At 47.5% G+C, this 19,254-nt stretch overlaps 1 protein-coding gene across 1 annotated transcript in view; it reads right to left on the reverse strand.

The window, feature by feature from the left end:
• AHSA1 (activator of HSP90 ATPase activity 1) overlaps window positions 1–19,254 on the reverse strand; it is a 73,113-nt gene that overhangs the window by 17,074 nt on the left and 36,785 nt on the right. Inside the window, exons 4-5 of the mRNA XM_033952371.1 lie at window positions 10,965–11,082; window positions 3,446–3,534 (exon numbers count right to left, since the gene is read on the reverse strand). Coding sequence (XP_033808262.1) covers window positions 3,446–3,534; window positions 10,965–11,082 — 207 coding nt within the window. The remainder of the gene's footprint in view (window positions 1–3,445; window positions 3,535–10,964; window positions 11,083–19,254) is intronic.

Below are 19,254 nucleotides of genomic sequence, written 5' to 3' on the forward strand. Positions count from 1 at the left end.
TGGTGGACAAATTGAGTCGTCTTCACGAATGGACACTCAATTCCTCGCCTCTTCGTCACATTTTTTCTCAGTGGGGAACTCCTCATATAGATCTCTTTGTGTCTCCCCACAACAACAAGCTGCCTCAGTTCTGCTCCAGGATATACTCCCCTCACAGACTGGAGGCAGATGCTTTTCTCAAGGAATGGATGAATCAGTTTCTCTATGTGTTTCCTCCATTCCCATTCCCTCTCATTCACAAGACACTTGTCAAAACACAAACAGGAACATGCCACCCAGGCAACCTTGGTTCTCCCTTCTACTTCAACTCAGCAGCAGGGAGCCACTACTACTTCTACCAGTTTTTCCCCACTCTGCTTATAGAGTCAGGGGTCTCTACTTCATCCCAATCTGCAGTCTACAACTGACAGCTTGGTACCTCTCAACCTAACTGCCACTCTACAGTTTTCTCAATCTGTACAGGACATTTGAGGCTTCTAGGAAGCCTAACACTAGACAATGCTACAACCAGAAATGGACTAGATTTTCTGCTTGGTGCACTATTCATCACAAGGAGCCTCAATCTACCTCCTTGTCTTCAATTTTGGGATTACCTGTTCCATTTGTCTCAATCAGGCCTCAAATCCACATCCATTCAAGTCCATCTCAGTGCAATTGCTGCTTTTCATCAGCCTATCGAAGAGAAACCCCTTTCTGCTCATCCTGTGGTTTCCAGATTTATGAAAGGTCTTTTCAATGTCAAACCACCTCCAGTGATTTGGGATCTCAATGTTGTTCTTGCTCAATTGATGAAATCTCCTTTTGATCCAATGACTTCGGCTCATCTTAAATATCTCAGTTGGAAAGTGTTTTTTCTCATTGCTCGCACGTCTGCTCGCAGGGTCAGCTTTAGTTGCAGACCCACCTTTCACAGTATTCCATCATGACAAGGTAGTCCTCTGTACTCATCCTAAATTCTTACCTAAAGTGGTCTCAGAATTTCATCTCAATCAATCCATTGTACTTCCAGTGTTTTTTTCCAAAGCCTCATTCTCATCATGGAGAAACAGCTCTTCATACTCTAGACTGTAAACGTGCTTTGGCTTTCTACTTGCAAAGAACTAAGCCACACAGATCTGCACCTCAACTTTTTCTCTCCTTTGATCCAAACAAGTGGGGACATCCGATTTCCAAGCACACCATCTCCAACTGGTTAGCTGCTTGCATCTCTTTCTGCTATGCTCAGGCTGGACTGCATCTACAGAGTCGAGTCACAGCCCATACAGTCAGAGCCATGGTGGCATCAGTAGCTTTCCTTAGATCTACTCCTATTGAGGAAATCTGTAAAGCTGCCTCCTGGTCCTCAGTTCATACCTTCACCTCATTATTGTCTGGATGCTTTTTCCAGACGGGATGGCCATTTCAGCCAGGCCAGGCAATGTTACAAAAGTCTCTTGAATATCTCTGACTCCACCCCACCTTGTAATTCTACCTTTAACTACGCCTTGTACCTCCTACCTACCTGCCTCCTACCTACCTGCACCCGACTTCCTAAGCTACGCTGATTAACTTGTTTGTAACTTCGCTATTTCCTTCTTGCCTGCTCCGACTTGCTAAGCTATTTTGATTGACTTATTTGTAACTTCGCTGTCGATGTACAGTCTCTTGCCATGTAAACTGCTTTGAACTATTCTGGTACTGCAGTATACAAAAATAAAGTTATTATTTTATTATTATTAACACTCACCATCCCATTCTGGTTAGCTTGGAGGTCACCCACATGTTGAGAATAGGCTGCCTGCTTGTCCTGGGATAAAGCAGTTACTTTCCGTAACAGGTGTTATCCAAGGACAGCAGGCAGTTATTCTCACAACCCACCCACCTCCCCTGGGTTGGCTTCTCTGCTAGCTATCTGAACTGAGGAGATGCGCGCCCTGCGTTAGGCAGGAAGGTACTCGCGCATATGCAGTGTGGCAGTCGAACTTTCTAAAGTTCTTCAAGCAAGTCTGCTTGCTAAGCTGTCCGCATCTGGGCTCCGTGGATGACGTCACCCACATGTTGAGAATAGCTGCCTGCTGTTCCTGGATAACACCTGTTATGGTAAGTAACTGTGCTTTCTTCAAATCACATTGGTCTCGGGCTTTGTTTTGGGTTCCTTTTGTCTTCATTGTGGCATAGCTGGCTCCTGAAGGTAAAATAGGCCCAATAGGAGCTGGAGATGAGATGCCGAGTTTGACATAGGCGCAATTTTTTTTTTACCACAGGAGCAAGACTTTTCATCACTTCCACGGGGCAGTGATAGGTCTTGTCCCCATTCTTGCAGTAAATCAGTTGCAAATGTCCCCATTACTGCGGTAAACTGTCCCCATGTCATTCTCTAACCCAGACCACAAATCTGTGCACTCTCTGGAAAAACAATTAAACAAGTTGGGAGTCAAGCACATTGGAGACTGTCACATTTTATATACAGAGCTGAACTACTCTGGCGATACCAAACTATCCTTCTGGAGACTGATTTGAATAGAAGCATGGCACCAGCCTATGAAACATATGTTAACCCTATGTTCAAAAAAAATAAAAAAAATATGAACTGATGCTGCATGGAAGCATTCTTGCACGCTTTAAACGGACAAGCAGTACGTGAGATGCTACTTACTTGTTACATGTGTTATCCAAGGACAGCAGGCAGATATTCTCACATGTCGGTGACATCATTCATAGAGCCCGGTACGAATAGTGCTAAAGTATACTGTCACTAACTTCTTTAGCAGTCTCGAGACCGCCCATACTGTGCATGTATGAGTGCCCTCCAGCCCGACGTTGGCTTGTGGGACTATCAGTTCCGTAAACAAGCTAAGCAGCCAACTAGAGGAGGGAGGATGCAAGACAAGAAAAGAACGACGAAAATCAGCGATTCTGAGAAAAAGAACCCAAAATCACGGACTAAAGAAGGCACAAGTGAAAAACACTTCACGCAGAGAGTCAAAGACGGACTTCTCGGCTCCGCGGAAAAGTAAGAACTGAGGCGACACGCCCTGCACTGGGCGGGAAGGCACTCATGCATGCGCGGTACGGGCGACTCAAAACTTCGAATTTCTTCAAGCAAGTCTGCTTGTGAGGCGTCCACATCAGGGCTCCGTTGGATCACGTCACCCACTAGTGAGAATACCTGTCTGCTTGTCCTGTGATAACTCATATTACAGATAAGTAACCAAGGACAAGTAGCAGCCAGCAACCAAAAAAGAAACATGTAAAAAAGATGCACAGGCTTGGGGCTCATTCCTGCAGTCGGTCAGTGGTCAGTATTCACTACATTAACTTTTACAAATCTCCAAGACTACATATATGAGACAACAGCTTTACCAGTAGGCCACTCCTCCCCTACAATATACAAAAGCCCAAGCTATTAATCCAAGTAGTCAAGCTACATATCTGGACAACACACAGTATAATCTATAGAGCATACCTTCTGAGGCTGGTGTTTCGGTACTGGCTCTGCATCCTGCTCCTTTGGCTCACCATTCACAGTTGGCAAGATCATACCTTGAGCAAACTCTGAAACAACCAAATGGGAACTGTTCTTTAAACCAAGCGCTTTGCATTTATTTCTGTTTAGTTGGGGAAGGTGGGTGCACATAAAGCTACACTTTCAGGATTTTTCAGCTCTATCAGAAGCAACTGAACCTTGACATCATGAGCAGTCACCACCACCTTAGGATTCTCAACTTCCATTTCAGTTTTTATCTAGGTTCCAAAAGCTAGTAGACCTATACTATGCAGCAAAAGCCAAGTCAAATGCCAAGCAAAGTCTAACACCTTCTTTAAGCATCAATGCACATGGAATAAATTCTTTAGCAAAGTCTGGGAGGCTGCAGAAAGAAAGATTAGGTTCTTACCTCAGCAATCTCCTCTCTTGTAGATGTGTCTAGTGGTCCTGAAATGATAGTGTTCTATCTTGCAGAAAACTGTCAATCATGTTTTCAACTCCGCCTCCTTTCCAAGGAGCTGCCCTACAAGCAAGCTACTGTGGGGGCCATAGTGGCCCCCATTGTCACCCTCTAGATCTGCAGAAAAAAAAGTTTTGATCTAAGAAAAAAAAGTTTTGATCTAACAAAAAATAGTTTTTCTCCAATGCAATTTTAGCTATGGCAGTTAAACTGAACCTTTGAATCCAAGATCTGGAGTGCCTGTAAATGAGTCTGGATAATATTCAACAGCTCGCTTTGTGGGACATCTGTATATAAGGCTGCTATATCCAACGTTACTAAGAACAAATCAGCTGGTAAATCCTTAATGGCTTCTAACAATAGCATGTGTGTGCTATCTTTCACATATTACCAGGCCTCTTGAGATGAAAGGAGAAATTAGGTTTACCTGCTAATTTTCTCTTTTAGACTCTCCAGACCAGTATAGATCTTACAGATAGGTAATATCTCATGACCAGCAGATGGAGAGACAACTTTGGAATAGTACATAATAGGTGACTCTCCCTAATTCCATCAGTCTGCCGAATAGCCAAGCAGAACCAAGAACTATAAACAGAAAAAACACGACTCTGAACAGGAGTAACAATATACATGAGTGCTGTTGGAAAATGCAAAGGAGATACCCCTGCAGCAGAATGTTCCCACAGCTCGCCAGCTATACCAGTCAAGCCACAGCTGCTGTTCTTTGATCTCCCCAGCTTTAGAAAAATACTAGAACCCACACAAAGAGCAAAATCTGTACATGCAACCACTGTTCCCTCTAAGCTGAGCAGGTGTCCTCCAGCTGCATTGCTACCACTAGGGGGTGGAATATTTTCAGTCGCTAAGAACAGGTATGTTCCCTGAAGTCCTGCAGAACTTGCCTGTCCCTCACAATTGAAAATGTGACAGTAAAACAACACCCTCTATTGGTGAGACTGTGGGTGGAGGACTCCTGCTCAGCTTAGAGGGAACACTGCTTGATGCAACCCACAAGAACACGACAGACAGAGTGGGGTCCTATACCGGTCTGGAGAGTCTAAAAGAAAGAAAATTAGCAGGTAAGAACCTAATTTCTCCTTCTTTAGCAAACTCTCCAGACAAGTATAGATCTTATAGATGGGACATACCAAAGCAGTACCCATCAGAGATGGGACCCCCTGAAGGCTGACACCAGAACATGCTCACTGAACACTTTAATATCCAATTTGCAAGTTCTTCCAGAATTAATCCAGGTACCTCTCCTCCCTTGTAACCAAAAAAAACCCCCCCAAAACTGTTGTAACTTCACTGGAAATGTCCAGTTAGCTCTTTTGTAATCCGCCTTGAACTGCAAGGTATAGGCGGAATAGAACTCCCTAATGTAATGTAATGTAACGTGTCCCAAAGTGCTTGACAAATGAATGCAAGGAAGACTAAAGCACAGCCTTACAAATATCCACTGGAAGCACTAACAAAGACTCAACACAAGAAGCTGCCTGACCGAGTGGAATGAGCTTTGAGAAATTCTGGAACAGGCTTTTTCTGAAGGTATGCGGAAGCAATAGTCTCCTTGATCCAATGCGCAATGGTAGCCTTGGAAACGCCATCCCCCTTGGCGCTAGATGGAAAAAAAGATGATCGGATTTCCTGATCTCCTGGGTCCTCTGCACATAAGAGCACATTCAACTTGTGCAACTGTTTCTGCTCACAAGATCCTTCCTGAGTACCCAACACCAGGAGGACCATTGCCTGATTGACATGAAAAGGAGAAACTACTTTGGCAGAAAGGAAGGAACAGGTCACAACACAACCTACTCCCTAGAGAACTCCAGGAAGGGAGACCTACAAGAGAAAGCCTGTAGCTCAGAAACATGTCGAACAGAAGTAATAGCCACCAAGAAGACCACTTTAAGGATAAGGTCATTCAACGAGCAGGCACCCAAAGGCTCCAAAGGTGAGTGCACCAGCACAGACAAGACCAGATTAAGATCCCAAGATGGAACAGACGGTCACATGGGAGGCTTGAGCAATTTGGCCACCTGCAAGAAGTGAACGACATCAGGAATGGCAGTCAAATGCTGTCCTCATAAAAACCCACAAAAGGCTGACAAGGCTGCAAGCTGGACCCAGAGAGAAGACCAAGCCAGGCCCCTGTCCAGGCTATCCTGCAAGAACTCTTAAGATGTTAAGCAGAGAAGTGCGAGAGACCACTCCACGTGCAGCACACCACTCCTCAAAGACACGCCAAACCTGCACATAAGCCCGAGAAGTGGAAAGTCTCCAGGACTCCAACAGGGTTGAGATTACTTTATCTGAATACCCCTTCTTACCTAGGCATTCCCTGTCAAGAGTCAAGCCGTAAGACAAAAGGGACCTGGATTGAACATTGGAATGGGACTCCGAGTCAGAAGGTTGGGTGCCACCAGATGCAGCACCAGGTCTTCGAACCATGGGTGCCTAGGCCAACCCAGGGCCACCAGAATCACAAGGCCTGGATGACAAATGTGGAGAACTCTACCCACTAATGGCCATGGAGAACACGTACAACAGACCATCCCTTGGCCATGACTGAAAAAGCGGGGTGTTTTTGGCGTTGACACTTGTACAAATGCCTTTTGAAAATCCAAATACACAATATCAACCAGCTCACCTTTATCCAAATGTTAATTTACTCTTTCAAAGAAATGTAGATTGGTGAAGCAAGATTTCCCTTAACTAAATCTGTGTTGATGCGTCTCAATTCATGCATATGTATACGCTCCAGAATTTTGCTCTTAGAGTCTCTACCATTTTGCCTGGCACTGATATCAGACTCACTGGTCTACTTTTCCAGTTCACCTCCAGAGCCCTTTTTAAGAATTGGTTTCTGCTTTCCTCATGTTCTCATTCAATTCCTTCCATCCACTGTCTCTCTTCCTTCTGCATCTTCCATTTGCTCTGTTACTGTGCCTCTCCCTTTCTTCCCCCTTCCAAATTGGTCTGGCACCCATCTCCTTCTCTCCGCTCCCCCCATAGTCTGGCATCTGTCTTCTTCCCTGCCAGCGTCTTCTCCCTACTCTCTCTTCCCCATTTCCTTTCAGCGTCCTTCTCCCCCCATCTTCCCCCATGTCCTGTCAGCGTCCTTCTCCCCCCTCTGTCTTCCCCATGGCCTTTCAGCGTCCTTCTCCACCCCCCCCCGTCTTCCCCATGTCCTTTCAGCGTCCTTCTCCACCCTCTGTCTTCCACAAGTGCTTTCAGAGTCCTCCCCCCCCCCGCCCTTCCCATGGCCTTTCAGCGTCCTTCCCCACCCCTTTGTATTCCCCATGTGCTTTCAGCGTCCTTCTCCCTCCTCTGTCTTCAAGTGCTTTCAGAGTCCTTCCCCCCCCTCCCGTCTTCCACCCCCCTCCCGTCTTCCCCATGGCCTTTCAGCGTCCTTCTCCCCACTCCTTCTCTACCGCCCCGGGTGCAGCACAGCCGGCCAGGTCCCCTTACTTTTGTGGCACTTCCCCGACCGACTGACAACAGCCCCGGTCCGACAAACCTCCCTGCCCTTAACTGCGAATCTAAATTACCTTATTACAGCTGCTGTAAGAAGATAATTTAGATTCGCGGCTACAGGGCAGGGAGGATTGTCGGACCGGGGCTGTTGTCGGTCGGTCGGGGAAGTGCCACAAAAGTAAGGGGACCTGGCCGGCTGTGCTGCAACCGGGGCAGGGTGTGGCGGGGTGGACCGCCCCCTCCCTTGGTAGCCACTCGAACCGCGAGGCTACTCTCCTCCTTACCTGCACTGTCTGCAGCACAGAGCCAAACGGAAGTCTTCCCGACGTCAGCGCTGACGTCGGAAGGAGGGAGGGCTTTGTTTAAGCCCTCCCTCCCCTCCGACGTCAGCGCTGACGTCGGGAAGACTTCCGTTCGGCTCTGTGCTGCAAGCAGAGAAGGTAGGGAGAAGAGCCGCGCGACTGAGTACATCCAGCCCCGCAGGAACCCCGCGACCCTCGGAGGCGTCCCCACGGGATCCCCGCGACCCTAGGGGCGTCCCCACGGGATCCCCGTGACCCAAAGGGGGAACCCGCGGGATGCTCGCGGGTCCCGCGGGATTCCCGTCGTCCCCGTTCCCATGCAGCTCTCTACTCCCAACGGCTGAGGAAGATTTGGAGGCGACCTCCGATAGGCTGAGGAAGAGGCAATGATGGTGGGAGACTGGCTATGCCCTGGAGGAAAAAGTCAAAAGGGCTGAGATGGTTTTGAAGGAGGGAGAGGCTTGGCAGGTTGGTGAGACTGTGAGCGAGCCTGAGATTGATGATGTTGACGAGGTCGGCGAGGCTGCTGTTGAGGCGGGTTGAGAGTTCTGGCCGAGAACCTGCGCTGGTATGAAGACTGCTGTCTTTAGGTGCGAGCAGGTGGAGTCTTCTTTTTAGGTTTAATCAGAGTGTCCCACCTGGTCTCATGTGCTGAGTTTCTGGGTTGTTGAGTCCAGGGACTCTCCGAAGAGTTCATCACCCAGATAAGGTGCGTTAGCCAGGCGGTCCTGGTGGTTAATGTCCAGGTCAGAGACTCTCAGCCATGCCAAACGTCGCATGGCCACCGCCATGGCAGATGCACGAGAGGTCAGCTCAAATGAGTTGTAGATGGAGTGAACCATGAATTTCCTGAGTTGGAGGAGGCTGGAAATATGTTGCTGGAAAAGAGGGACCTTACGTTCAGGAAGGTATTTCTGTAAGGAGGAGAGCTGTTGCACCAGATGCTTCATATAGAAGGAAACGTGGAAGGTGTAGTTGTTGGCTCTATTGGCTAGCATGGCATTTTGGAAAAGGCGCTTACCAAATTTATCCATGGTTTTTCCCTCTCTGCCAGGAGGGGTGGAGGCATATACACTGGAACCCTGAGACTTTTTCAAAGTAGATTCCACCAGGAGGGATTCGTGGGGCAATTGAGGTTTGTCAAACCCTGGGATTGGAATAACCCGGTACAAGCTTTCCAATTTGCGAGGGGCCCCGGGAACAGTGAGGGGAGTCTCCCAGTTTTTATAGAAAGTTTCCCGTAAGATGTCATGGACGGGCAACTTTAGAAATTCCTTGGGAGGTTGCTCAAAGTCTAGGGCATCGAGGAAAGCCTGAGACTTTTTAGAGTCGGACTCTAAGGGGATGGAAAGAGCTGCTGCCATCTCCCTAAGGAATTTAGAAAAAGAGGATTGTTCTGGTTTTGAGGCGGTATCGGTCATGGAGGGTTCGTCGGTTGACGAAGCATCCTCTTCGGTACCGTGCGGGGAGTCTTCCCACAAGTCTGGGTCTCTAACGTCAGGGTGTGCACGTTTGGACATCAGTGTGGAAGGCTCGGGATGGCGGGTCTTTGAGAGAGATTTGCCTGAGCGCACCGAGGCGGTACTGGGAGAGGAAGACCGATGTCGTTCCTGGGACCGGGAAGGGTCGGCAGCAGTACGGGTATGCACTGTAGGTGTTTCAGCCAAGAGCACAGGCATGGAGGTATTAATCGGTACCGAGGGGAGTCGACACCGATGGGACAGTGCGAGGCTCGGACCGGTCCCGTACCGGAAGGTGCGGTGCCAGCAACGCCGGCAACAGTTGTTGGAGTTGTTGCTGGAGCTGCTCCTGTAATTGGTTTTGGAGTATGGCCGCGATGCGGTCATCCAGGGGGGGCACCGGTACCGCTTTTTTCTTCTTCGGTACCATAGGTGCCGCTCTACGCTCCGGCGATGAGGAGGCCGATGATGAGGCACTCACCGATATCGGAGCGAAGCGTTTGCGGGGTCGGTGCGGTGCCGGGAGGGCCGGTGTCGCAACCGTGGCAGGAGGGCGCTCAAGGGAAGTGGAAGGCTTCTTAGCCGGCTTACCTTGGCCCAACGACACCGAAGAAGGGTCAGGTGGTGTCGACGTCGTGGGTGCCGACTTTTGTGGTGCCGTCGACGTCGCAGCAGGTTCCATGGCAGATCCGGTACCGAATAAAAGATTTTGCTGGATCTGCCTGTTTAATGTGCGCTTTTTAAGCGTAGCACAGCGGGTGCAAGAGTCAGCCCGATGCTCTGGACCCAGGCACTGCAGGCACCAATTGTGCGGGTCGGTGAGAGAGATCGAGCGTGCACACCGCTGGCACTTCTTAAAGCCCGGTTGAGGGGGCATGAAGGGAAACACGGCCTCCGCAAAATCGAATCCGGAGGCTTGTATGGTGGCAACAGGCCCCGCCGGGGCCGGCCTGAAAAAATAAAGAAAACTGGACGAGTTTTTTTTTTTTTTTGTAAGTAAAAATAGGGAATCCGAAAGGAAAAATTAGAAGAAAAACGAAAAATTACGCGAGCGGGAAGGCAGAAACTAGCTTTTCAACGGCCGTTGAAAGCACATGCGTCTTCTTTGCTCCGCGGAAACGAAGAAACTGGGGACCACGCTCTCCGTCGGGCGGGAAGGCACTCGCGCATGCGCGGTGCGGTCAACTAGAACTTTCTAGTTAAAAAGGTCCGTACCGGGGCTTCGTCGGTGACGTCACCCATGCGTTAAGAATATGCTGCCTGCTTGTCCTGGGATAATACTTGATATTGCGTTTAAATCAAAATCTCAATAAACTTGAAACTTGATTTAATGCATACAAGTTGTTACTTCCACCCTTTAAAAAAAGGTGCTCATTCTCTCTTTTTACAATCTTTTGGAACAAACTACCTATTAATCTAAGCTCATGTTTCATCTATAACTGTTTAAGAGGCTTTTAAACGGGAAGGTACAGAAACAAAAAGCAAGGCAGCAGGAACAAGGAACAGGCAGTAAGGGGAACCTCGCTGCCCAGGTAAACTCCCAGCTGAACTGGACAGAGCGGCCCAGCCTATTTCCATCCACTGTAGCATAGGACCCTTAAGACAAAAGCACTTTGCTTATTTAGATGGACATAATCCACAAGTCTCTGGATTGATCTCTGGAATGTAATGGGACCCCCCCCCCCCCCCCACACACACACACCCAAAAACAAAACAGCTATAAGCAAACCTTCAGAAACACAAAAATAAGTGCCTACTGTGTTATACTAAGAGGAAATAGTGCAACACTGACTCATTACCTGTTTTCAGTGAAGTGATGTAAGTGGCCACTGCAGCTCTAATTCTCTTCACCCCTTCCTTCTTCATGAAGACCAGTAACTGTGTGTGTGGCTCATCTTTAAGAAGACTTGCACAGATCTATGGGAAACAACTTGTATTTACAATTCAGGCTATACCTTCCAGCAGGCTAAATAGCTTAGTACACAAAATGTGTATTATGTGCCTGGTTAATTCCAGGAGAAAAAAAGGTGACCCATCTTAGCTCAAATACAGGTACAAGATCCTTTATACAAAGTCACTGGGACCAGGCATAGTTCAGTGATGTTAAAGTCAGAAAGAGACTATAATTACAATAAAAATTGCCAACTAATCTTACACCAACAGCAGCTGATTGAAAAATTAGGTTCTTACCTTAGTTAATCTTTCCTGTAGATAGAAGCATCAGTCTTAAGCAGTGGGTAATTATCCTACCCAACCTGCAAGGATTTGTAGAAACCCAAATTTGCATCTCAGCTCTTTCCCCTTACACTCTGGGTTGTGTCTGACCTCAGTCCATTCCAAAGCAGTTGAATAGCCTGGTAGTATCAACCTGGAAAAACAGGCAACACGGTGAGCAGCCTCTGCAATACACTTTTGTTCTGCTCGGTATGAAATAAGAGAAAGTTAACCAGCAAATAGTGAACAAGCAACACCGAATGCAAAACTTGCATGAACCAGCTGCATTTAGAATACAGCACACTGTAAACAAAGTACCTCTATAAATCATCTCCTGAACCCCCAGGGGCACAAAGGAAACTAAAGTCATCTGACCATCTAGATGAGACTAAAGCAGAAAGCAGGCTTACCAACTGACTAGACAGACGTCAAGACAGTCATGTCTACAGGAAAGATTAGCAAAGGTAAGAATCTAATCTTTCATTCCTGTGCAACATGACCATCAATCTTGACCAGTGGGATGTTCAAAAGCAGTCCCCTAAGAAGAAAGTGGGACCTGTGAGCCTACTGCAAGCACAGCAGCACCAAAGGCAGAGTCCACTCTTGCCGCTATGTCCACCCGGTAGAATTTGGTAAAAGAATCGAGGTGGGACCACATCACAGCTCTACAAGTCTCCTCGGGTGAGACTGGCTTTACTTCTGCCTGTGAAGCCACCACACCTCTGGTTGAATAGGCCCCGATCTCCGCTGGAGGGAGCTTTCCACTTTCAATATATGCAGAGGAAATCGCACACCGGAACCACCTGGTGATAATAGCTTTTGAGGCCAATCTCCCTCAGCGTGCCACCCCTGTGAGTACAAACAGGTGCTTGAGCAGATAAATCAGTCACCTCCAAGCACCGATAGAGGACTCTTATGAACATCTAGATGCTGCAGAATTCTGTCTTCCTTCTTCACTCCTGTTGACAGGCCAAAAGGAATACTTCCCAATTCTCATGGAACGTGGAAACCACTTTTGGCAGAAAGAACAGTGTGCAAGGATACTCCTGTCTCCGATATTCAGAGGAATGATTCCCTGCAGGACAAGGCCTGCAACTCAGATACTCTTCTGGCCAAGGCAATGACCACCAAAACATGGTCAACCATAAGATCTGTGAGCGAGGCCTCTTCCAAAGGCTCAGAGAGCTTGAGCAAGGGCTCCGAGGACAGTATTGAGACCCCAAGATAGGAAAGCCTGATGTACAGGTGGCCATTACAGCAAAGCCCCCTTCAAACACCTGGACACACCTGGATGAGATGCTAGAGACTAGCAACCTAACTCAAAAGCACAAGTCAGTGACCTGGACCTTGAGAGATGCCACCATTAGACTCCTCATGTAAAAATGCTGCAGCACTGTATATAATAGGCACCTCTGAAGAATCAGTCTGCTATTGGCTGTACCAGTGCTGGAAACATTTCCAAGCTTTCGCATTGGTAGAATGCTTCTTGGAACTCATGAGGGAGGCGATCACCAGATCAGAATACTCTTTATGCTTTAGAGCAAAGCATTCAATAGCCATGCCGCCAACCCCCGAGACAGAAATTGGCGAGACAGGGCCACTGGAGGGCAATTGAAGACCCCTGTTCACTTGCAGATACACTGTCTACATACCAAGGCCTTTGTGGCCAATGTAGAGTGACTAGAATCACCTGTCCCTTGTAGGCAGCAATCTTGTGAAGGAAAGCCACAGAGAGAACATAAAGCAGCTCAGATACTAGGGCTGGACCAGCATGTCCATCCTTGCCCTTCCTGGCTCAGGTCTTTAACTGAAGAACCAAGCAATCTTGTTTGAAACAGTGGCCATGAGGTCGAATGGATCCCCCCAGTGCCCCACAATGCGATCAAAGGCCTGTTGAGAGAGAGACCACTCCACCAGATCCAAAGTCTGCCGACTCAAAGTCTGCCTGGACATTGTCCACACCAACTACATGAGCTGCAGAGACACACCAGGTGAGTTTCCACCCATCAAAACAGCATATGAGCTTCAACAGTTGCTTCTAGTGCCTCCCTGCCTGACATAGGCCACTGTGGTAGCATTTCTAAGAATACCCAGACTACCTTGCTCCTGAAAAGAGCTTCCAGAGCCTGAAGGACCAGCCAGATCACTCACCTCCAAATGGTTAATGGACCAATGCCCAGAATAAGTTGCCTCTGGCAATAAGCCCCCAGACAAACAGGCTGGCATGCATTGTGAAGATCTCCCAAGAGGAGATTTGACAAGGCATCCTCTGTGACAAGACGCTGTAGATTCAAGCACCAGTCCAAGCTGCGCAGAGCTGTGGATGTCCATGGCAGTGAAAGGTCCAGCAGATCCAGTTGCAGGGGCCACAGTGAGAGCACCGCCTCCTGGAGTAGGTTCATTCGAACCTTGGCTCAAGGCACAATCTCTATTGTAGCCACCATGGACCTCAGCAGCTGCAAATGGTGCCATGTGGATGGGGCTTCTATCTCCATGTACTAGAACTGACCCTAAAGCTTCATTCTGCATGCCTCTGTAAGAGAGATACTCTTGTTCTGTGCTGTATTGAAGAGGAGACCCAGATAGTCTAAAGACTAGCAAGGCTGAAAATGGCTTCTCCTGTAATTTATCACTCAGCCCAAGCTCTGCAGAAACTAAGCCACCCGGGCAACAGTTTTGATCCCCTCTGTTTTTTGAAGGAGCTTGTATCAGCCAGTTGTCTAGGTTCAGATGAACCTGTATCGCCTCCTTGTGGAGGTGCGCTGCCACTACCACCATTATCTTGGTGAAGGTGTGTATCTGCCCAAGCCCCACTCTTCCGAGCACTGGTTCTATGGCACCTAGGTCCAGTAGCCTTTGCACAGTAGCCAAGATTCTGGCCACTTTGTCCCACTTTCCTGCCGGAGAGGTACAGAAGAGATCCAAGATCAAAGTGCAAAAAAGTCTGAAAAGTGGTTTGAAAAGGTGGGGGACTTAAAACCCTGGTTTCGGAACCCAGAAAACCCATTTTTGAAGGACCACTCCCTCCCTCCCCGATGTTCCAATAGTGCCTTACTGCAAAAACCTCAGAGGTATGAGAAGACTTTCTGCCTCAGACAAGCATGGGGAGCACTGAAATGGCCCATATCAGACAGCAATCCAACCCCTCTTTGGAACAGGACCCCTCACTGAAGCCTGCAAGCAGTGGGAAGGAAGAAGCACAGTCGGCCCCAATCCTGGAAAATCCACCCAGAGCTGTGCAACCTGCATATACCCACCGCAGACAAAATCTGGGGTGAGCAGCTCAAGCTCACTGAAGATGAACTTGGGGCATGCAAGCTCCCAAGGGGGAATTTTTGAACTTCCTAGCTGACATTTAGGTGGTATATCAAATGCAATAAACTTGAAACAGGAGGCTAGCCACACAGTAATCAAGCAAAACTTGTGGACTACAGATTTCCACTTGAAGCCTCTTCTCGCAGCTAGAAATGTCTTGGGGTGCCGAGCCCCTCTGCAGCACAAAAAAGCTTCGTCTGGAGGGGGGGGAACCAAACCAAAAAACTATACAAGCAGAAGAGAAAGGGCTCCTACATACTTACTGTAGGAAATTAAAGAGTTCAGGCACAGTCCAGAGTGTAAGGGGGGGAGGAGCTGAAAGATACTAATTTAGGTTTCTACATATCCTCGTGGGTTGGGTAGGATAATTACCCAATGGTCAAGACAGACAGTCATGTTGCACAGGAACTATCGCCATATTTATGGAATGTGTGCAAAACTGAGGAAAGAGTCGCAATATTTACAAAGTGTTCCTTCTACAAAGCTGCTACAATGGCTTTGTAAAAGGGGCCGACAAGACTGCAAATTACTGGGGAAGAGTGTCGCAAACATTACACTATAAAACAAACTTGTTCCAAACAGTCCCTTAACCAAATACACACAGAAGATGATGCATGTTAGATGTTTTTGGCTATCTGATGATGGTGCAGGAACAGTGGCAGTCTTTAAAAAAACACTTCTTCCAGTGTCACTCATTCTATTGTTTCAGTAGACTGCCATGATCTCATGCTCACTGATCTGCAAGTTGTTCCATGCCAGCAATTAATTGGTCTTACTAGAGAATGTCCCCGTCACCGCCCCGTCCCACCATCCTCTGCACCGCTCCGTCACCACCATTCCCTTCACCGCCCCGTCACAGTCATCCCTTTCACCGCCTCGTCACCGCCACTGCCATCCCATTCACCGCCCTGTCACCGTCCCCGCTGCATCCATAAAAGCCTTAGTACTGTAATATTTAGCTTATTCCTTTCTTATAAATCAAAGTTCCTGCTGCTGAACTAGAGAAAGAGATGTTCAACTGGCAGGGCTTTGTTTAAAATTTTTATCAACACAACTAATATACTACTTTATCCTAAAGCAAAAAATAAATAAATAAATATAATTTTTTTTCTACCTTTATTGTCTGGTTTCTGCTTTCCACATCTTCTCATTCAATTTCTTCCATCCACTGTGTGTCTTCTCTCTGCGTCTTCCATTTGCTGTTACTGTGCCTCTCCCTTCACCCTCCCCCAATTGGTCTAGCACCCATTTTCTTCCCTCCACTCCCCCCATAGTCTGGCATCTGTCTTCTTCCCTTCCAGCATCTTCTCCCCACTCTGTCTTCCACATTTCCCTTCAGGGTCTGTTCTTCTCTACCCTCTTTCAATGTCTGTTCTATTCCTTTCCACCACCACCCTTCCCTCCCTCCTTTACAATCTGTTCCTTTCTACCACCCTTCAGCTCCTCTCGTGTGGCCTATCTACCTCCCTCCCTCTTTTCGTGGCACGTTACAATGTAATTTGTGCAAGCCGCTGGAGCCTGCAAGCTCTGTTCCTGTCCCATTCCCACAAACTATCTCGCTTCTGTGTTCCTATTTTCCCCATTTCTAATATCTCCCCTATGTATCTGCCATTGCCCCCCCCCCCCTGTGTCCATATACCATCCCCATGGCATGTCCCCTTTATGTCTCTGTCCCTATGCCCCATGCACATAATTTCCCCTCTTTCTGTTACCTTCCTCTGTCCAGATTTCCCCTATCTTCCTCTTCCATACCAGCGTGTCTCTTCTTTTCAACCCCATCTAGCTTCTTTCCCTCTTTCTCCCCCCCCCCTGCTTCCAGCATCTGGCTCACCTGCCTGTCTTCCCCTTTCTTTCCTGCTGTGGGTTTCTTTCTTTCCCTCTTCATCCCCTTGGCCCAGAATTTTTTTTCCTTTCACTCCCTCCTTCCTAGTATGAGCCGGGAACAAACGCGATCTCACGGTCTAGCAGCCCCCACCTACCCGATCGCAACGTTTAGCCAGCTCCCTCCTTCCACCTCACCTTACATTCTGAGTTTGCCAGCTTCCTTTTTCCTCAAGCCGCATGCGTAAAAAGGTGCGGCTGCACGAGTCCATCAAGCTTCTCCTCTCCTGCAACTTCCTGTTTCCGGTTGCGTCAGAGGAGAAGCTTGATGGACTCGCGCAGCTGCGCGTGCACGGCTTTTTGAACGCGTGCGGCTCAGGAAAATGGAAGCCGGCAAACTCAGAATTTAAGGTGAGGTAGAGGGAGGGAGCTGGCTAAACACTACGGGCGGGCAGTGGCTGCGGGGACCACGCGATCCTAAATGCCTCACTGCGGAGACAAGACCATTCACCGCTCCACGGGCGGTGAATGTTCTTGTCCCCGTCCCCGCAGCGACTGTTATTTTTCATTCCCCGTTCCGGCGGGTAACCGCCACCGTGTCATTCTCTAGTTCTTACATTTTCACCATATCCTCCAATGTTCACAAGATCGTTACTATTCTCAAGCTTTTCTTTAACACACTTCAGCAATCTCACCATCACTGAAGGAATGCACAACAGAAGCATATTTTATTAATGAAGTGCTGAATATTGACATCAGCTGCCTCTAACTTATTAAGTTTTTCAGAGGATAGATTTCTAACATAAGCACAGGTTTTATATAGCACAGTTACTTACTGTAACAGGCATTATCCAGAGACAGCAGGCAGATGTTCTCACATGTGGGTGACATTGTCCACGGAGCCCAATATGGACAGCATTGAACGTGAACTGTCACTAAGTTAAGAAACTTTGTGAGTGCCTTCCCACCTGACATAGGCTTGCAGTATCTAAGTTCGGTAAGCGAAGCTAAGAAGAAAACTCGGGGAGGTAGGAGGGATGTGAGAATACCTACCTGCTGTCTCCAGATAACACCTATTATGGTGAGTAACTGTGCTTTATCCTAGGACAAGCAGGCAGCTTATCATCATATGTGGGACTCCCTAGCTGAACATAATGGGATGGAGGGAGAGTTGGCCATTAAGAAGAAAATAAATTGTTAATACTGCCTGGCTGAAATGACCATCTCGTCTGGAATAGGATTCTAGACAGCAGTGAGATGTGAAAGTATGTACTGAGGACCAAGTAGCTGCTTTCCAAATTTCATCAATGGGAGTAGAACGTAAGAAAGCTACTGATGCTGCCATAGCTTGAACTTTGTGCTGTTACATGTCCCTCAAGCTGCAGTTCAGCCTGTGCATAGCAAAAAGAAATACATACCGCTAGCCATGTGGAAATCATTCTTTTGGCTACAGGTCTTCCCAATCTGTGAACAGTTGGTGATATCTTGTGTGGTTTAGTCCTTTATACTTAGTAAGCCAAGACACATTTACAGTCCAATGTATGAACAGCTGTTACTCTAGGATGAGAATGAGGCTTTGGAAAGAATACTGGAAACACAATGAATTGATTGAAATGAAATTTCATGACCACCTTTGGAAGGAATTTAGGATGAGTGCGGAGGACCATCTTATGATGAAATACTGTGAATGGTGAGTCCACCACCAAGGCTTGGCGTTCACTCACTTCCAAGTAAACTTGATGAGTGGAAGCCTTTGGTTCAAATGGCAGTTTCATCAAAGTTGTTAGTACTACATTAAGACCCCAAACCACTGGAAGTGGCTTAAGTGGAGGTTTGGATTTGAAAAGTCCTTTCATAAATCTGGAAACAAGAGGATGAGATGCCAGATTAAGATGGAGCATCCTGTTGGTGGACAGAACGCCACATATTGAAACGTGTCCATTTCTGTTGATAGCACTGCCGAGTAGAAATTTTTCTGGAAGCAGCTATAATGGCAGACATTAATCTTTGAGGCTGTACAAGCTGAGGTCAGGCAAAGAGGTACCAAGCTGTGCAATGCAGCAATATCTGATTAGGATGTTAGAGATCCTTGACTGAGTGAGCAGAGATGAAAGGTCTTAAAGGTAATTTGATCTTTGGCACTCAGCTGAAGTAAAAGGGAGTACAAAGTTGACTGGGCCATCGAGGAGCTATGAGGATCATGGTGGCCAATTCAGTCTTGAATTTGGCCAAGGTCTTGAGAAAGAGGGATTGGAAGAAAAGTATATAGGAACTTGTCTAATCCAGAAGAAAAACATCTGCCTCTATGCACTGAGCAGAATACTGCCTGGAACAATACTGAGGCAATTTGTGATTGTGGGGAGAGGCAAACAGATCCGAGGAGTTCTTCATAGAGAAAAAATGTGATGTAAACACTTTGGAGTTGAGTCCATTTGTGTAGTTGAAGAATCTGCTGAGTTTTGTTGGCTAAAGTGTTCTGAGATACATAGACAGCTTTGAGAAATATGTTGTGAGCAATCACCAATTCCAAATGTACTTAACTTCTTGACTTCCTCCTTGTTTGTTGATGTAATACATCGCTACTTGGTTGTCTGTGCGAAATAGGACTTGATCGGAAAGGCTGCTCTGAAAAGTTTGAAGAGCATACAGAAATGCCCCGAGTTACAACAGGTTGATGTGAAATCCCTTTTCTTGATCTGACCAGGTGCCCTGCATACAAAAACCATACCTGTGGGCTCC

The sequence above is a fragment of the Geotrypetes seraphini genome, chromosome 7 (assembly GCF_902459505.1).
Source record: "Geotrypetes seraphini chromosome 7, aGeoSer1.1, whole genome shotgun sequence".
In the NCBI taxonomy this organism is placed as follows: Eukaryota; Metazoa; Chordata; class Amphibia; order Gymnophiona; family Dermophiidae; genus Geotrypetes; species Geotrypetes seraphini.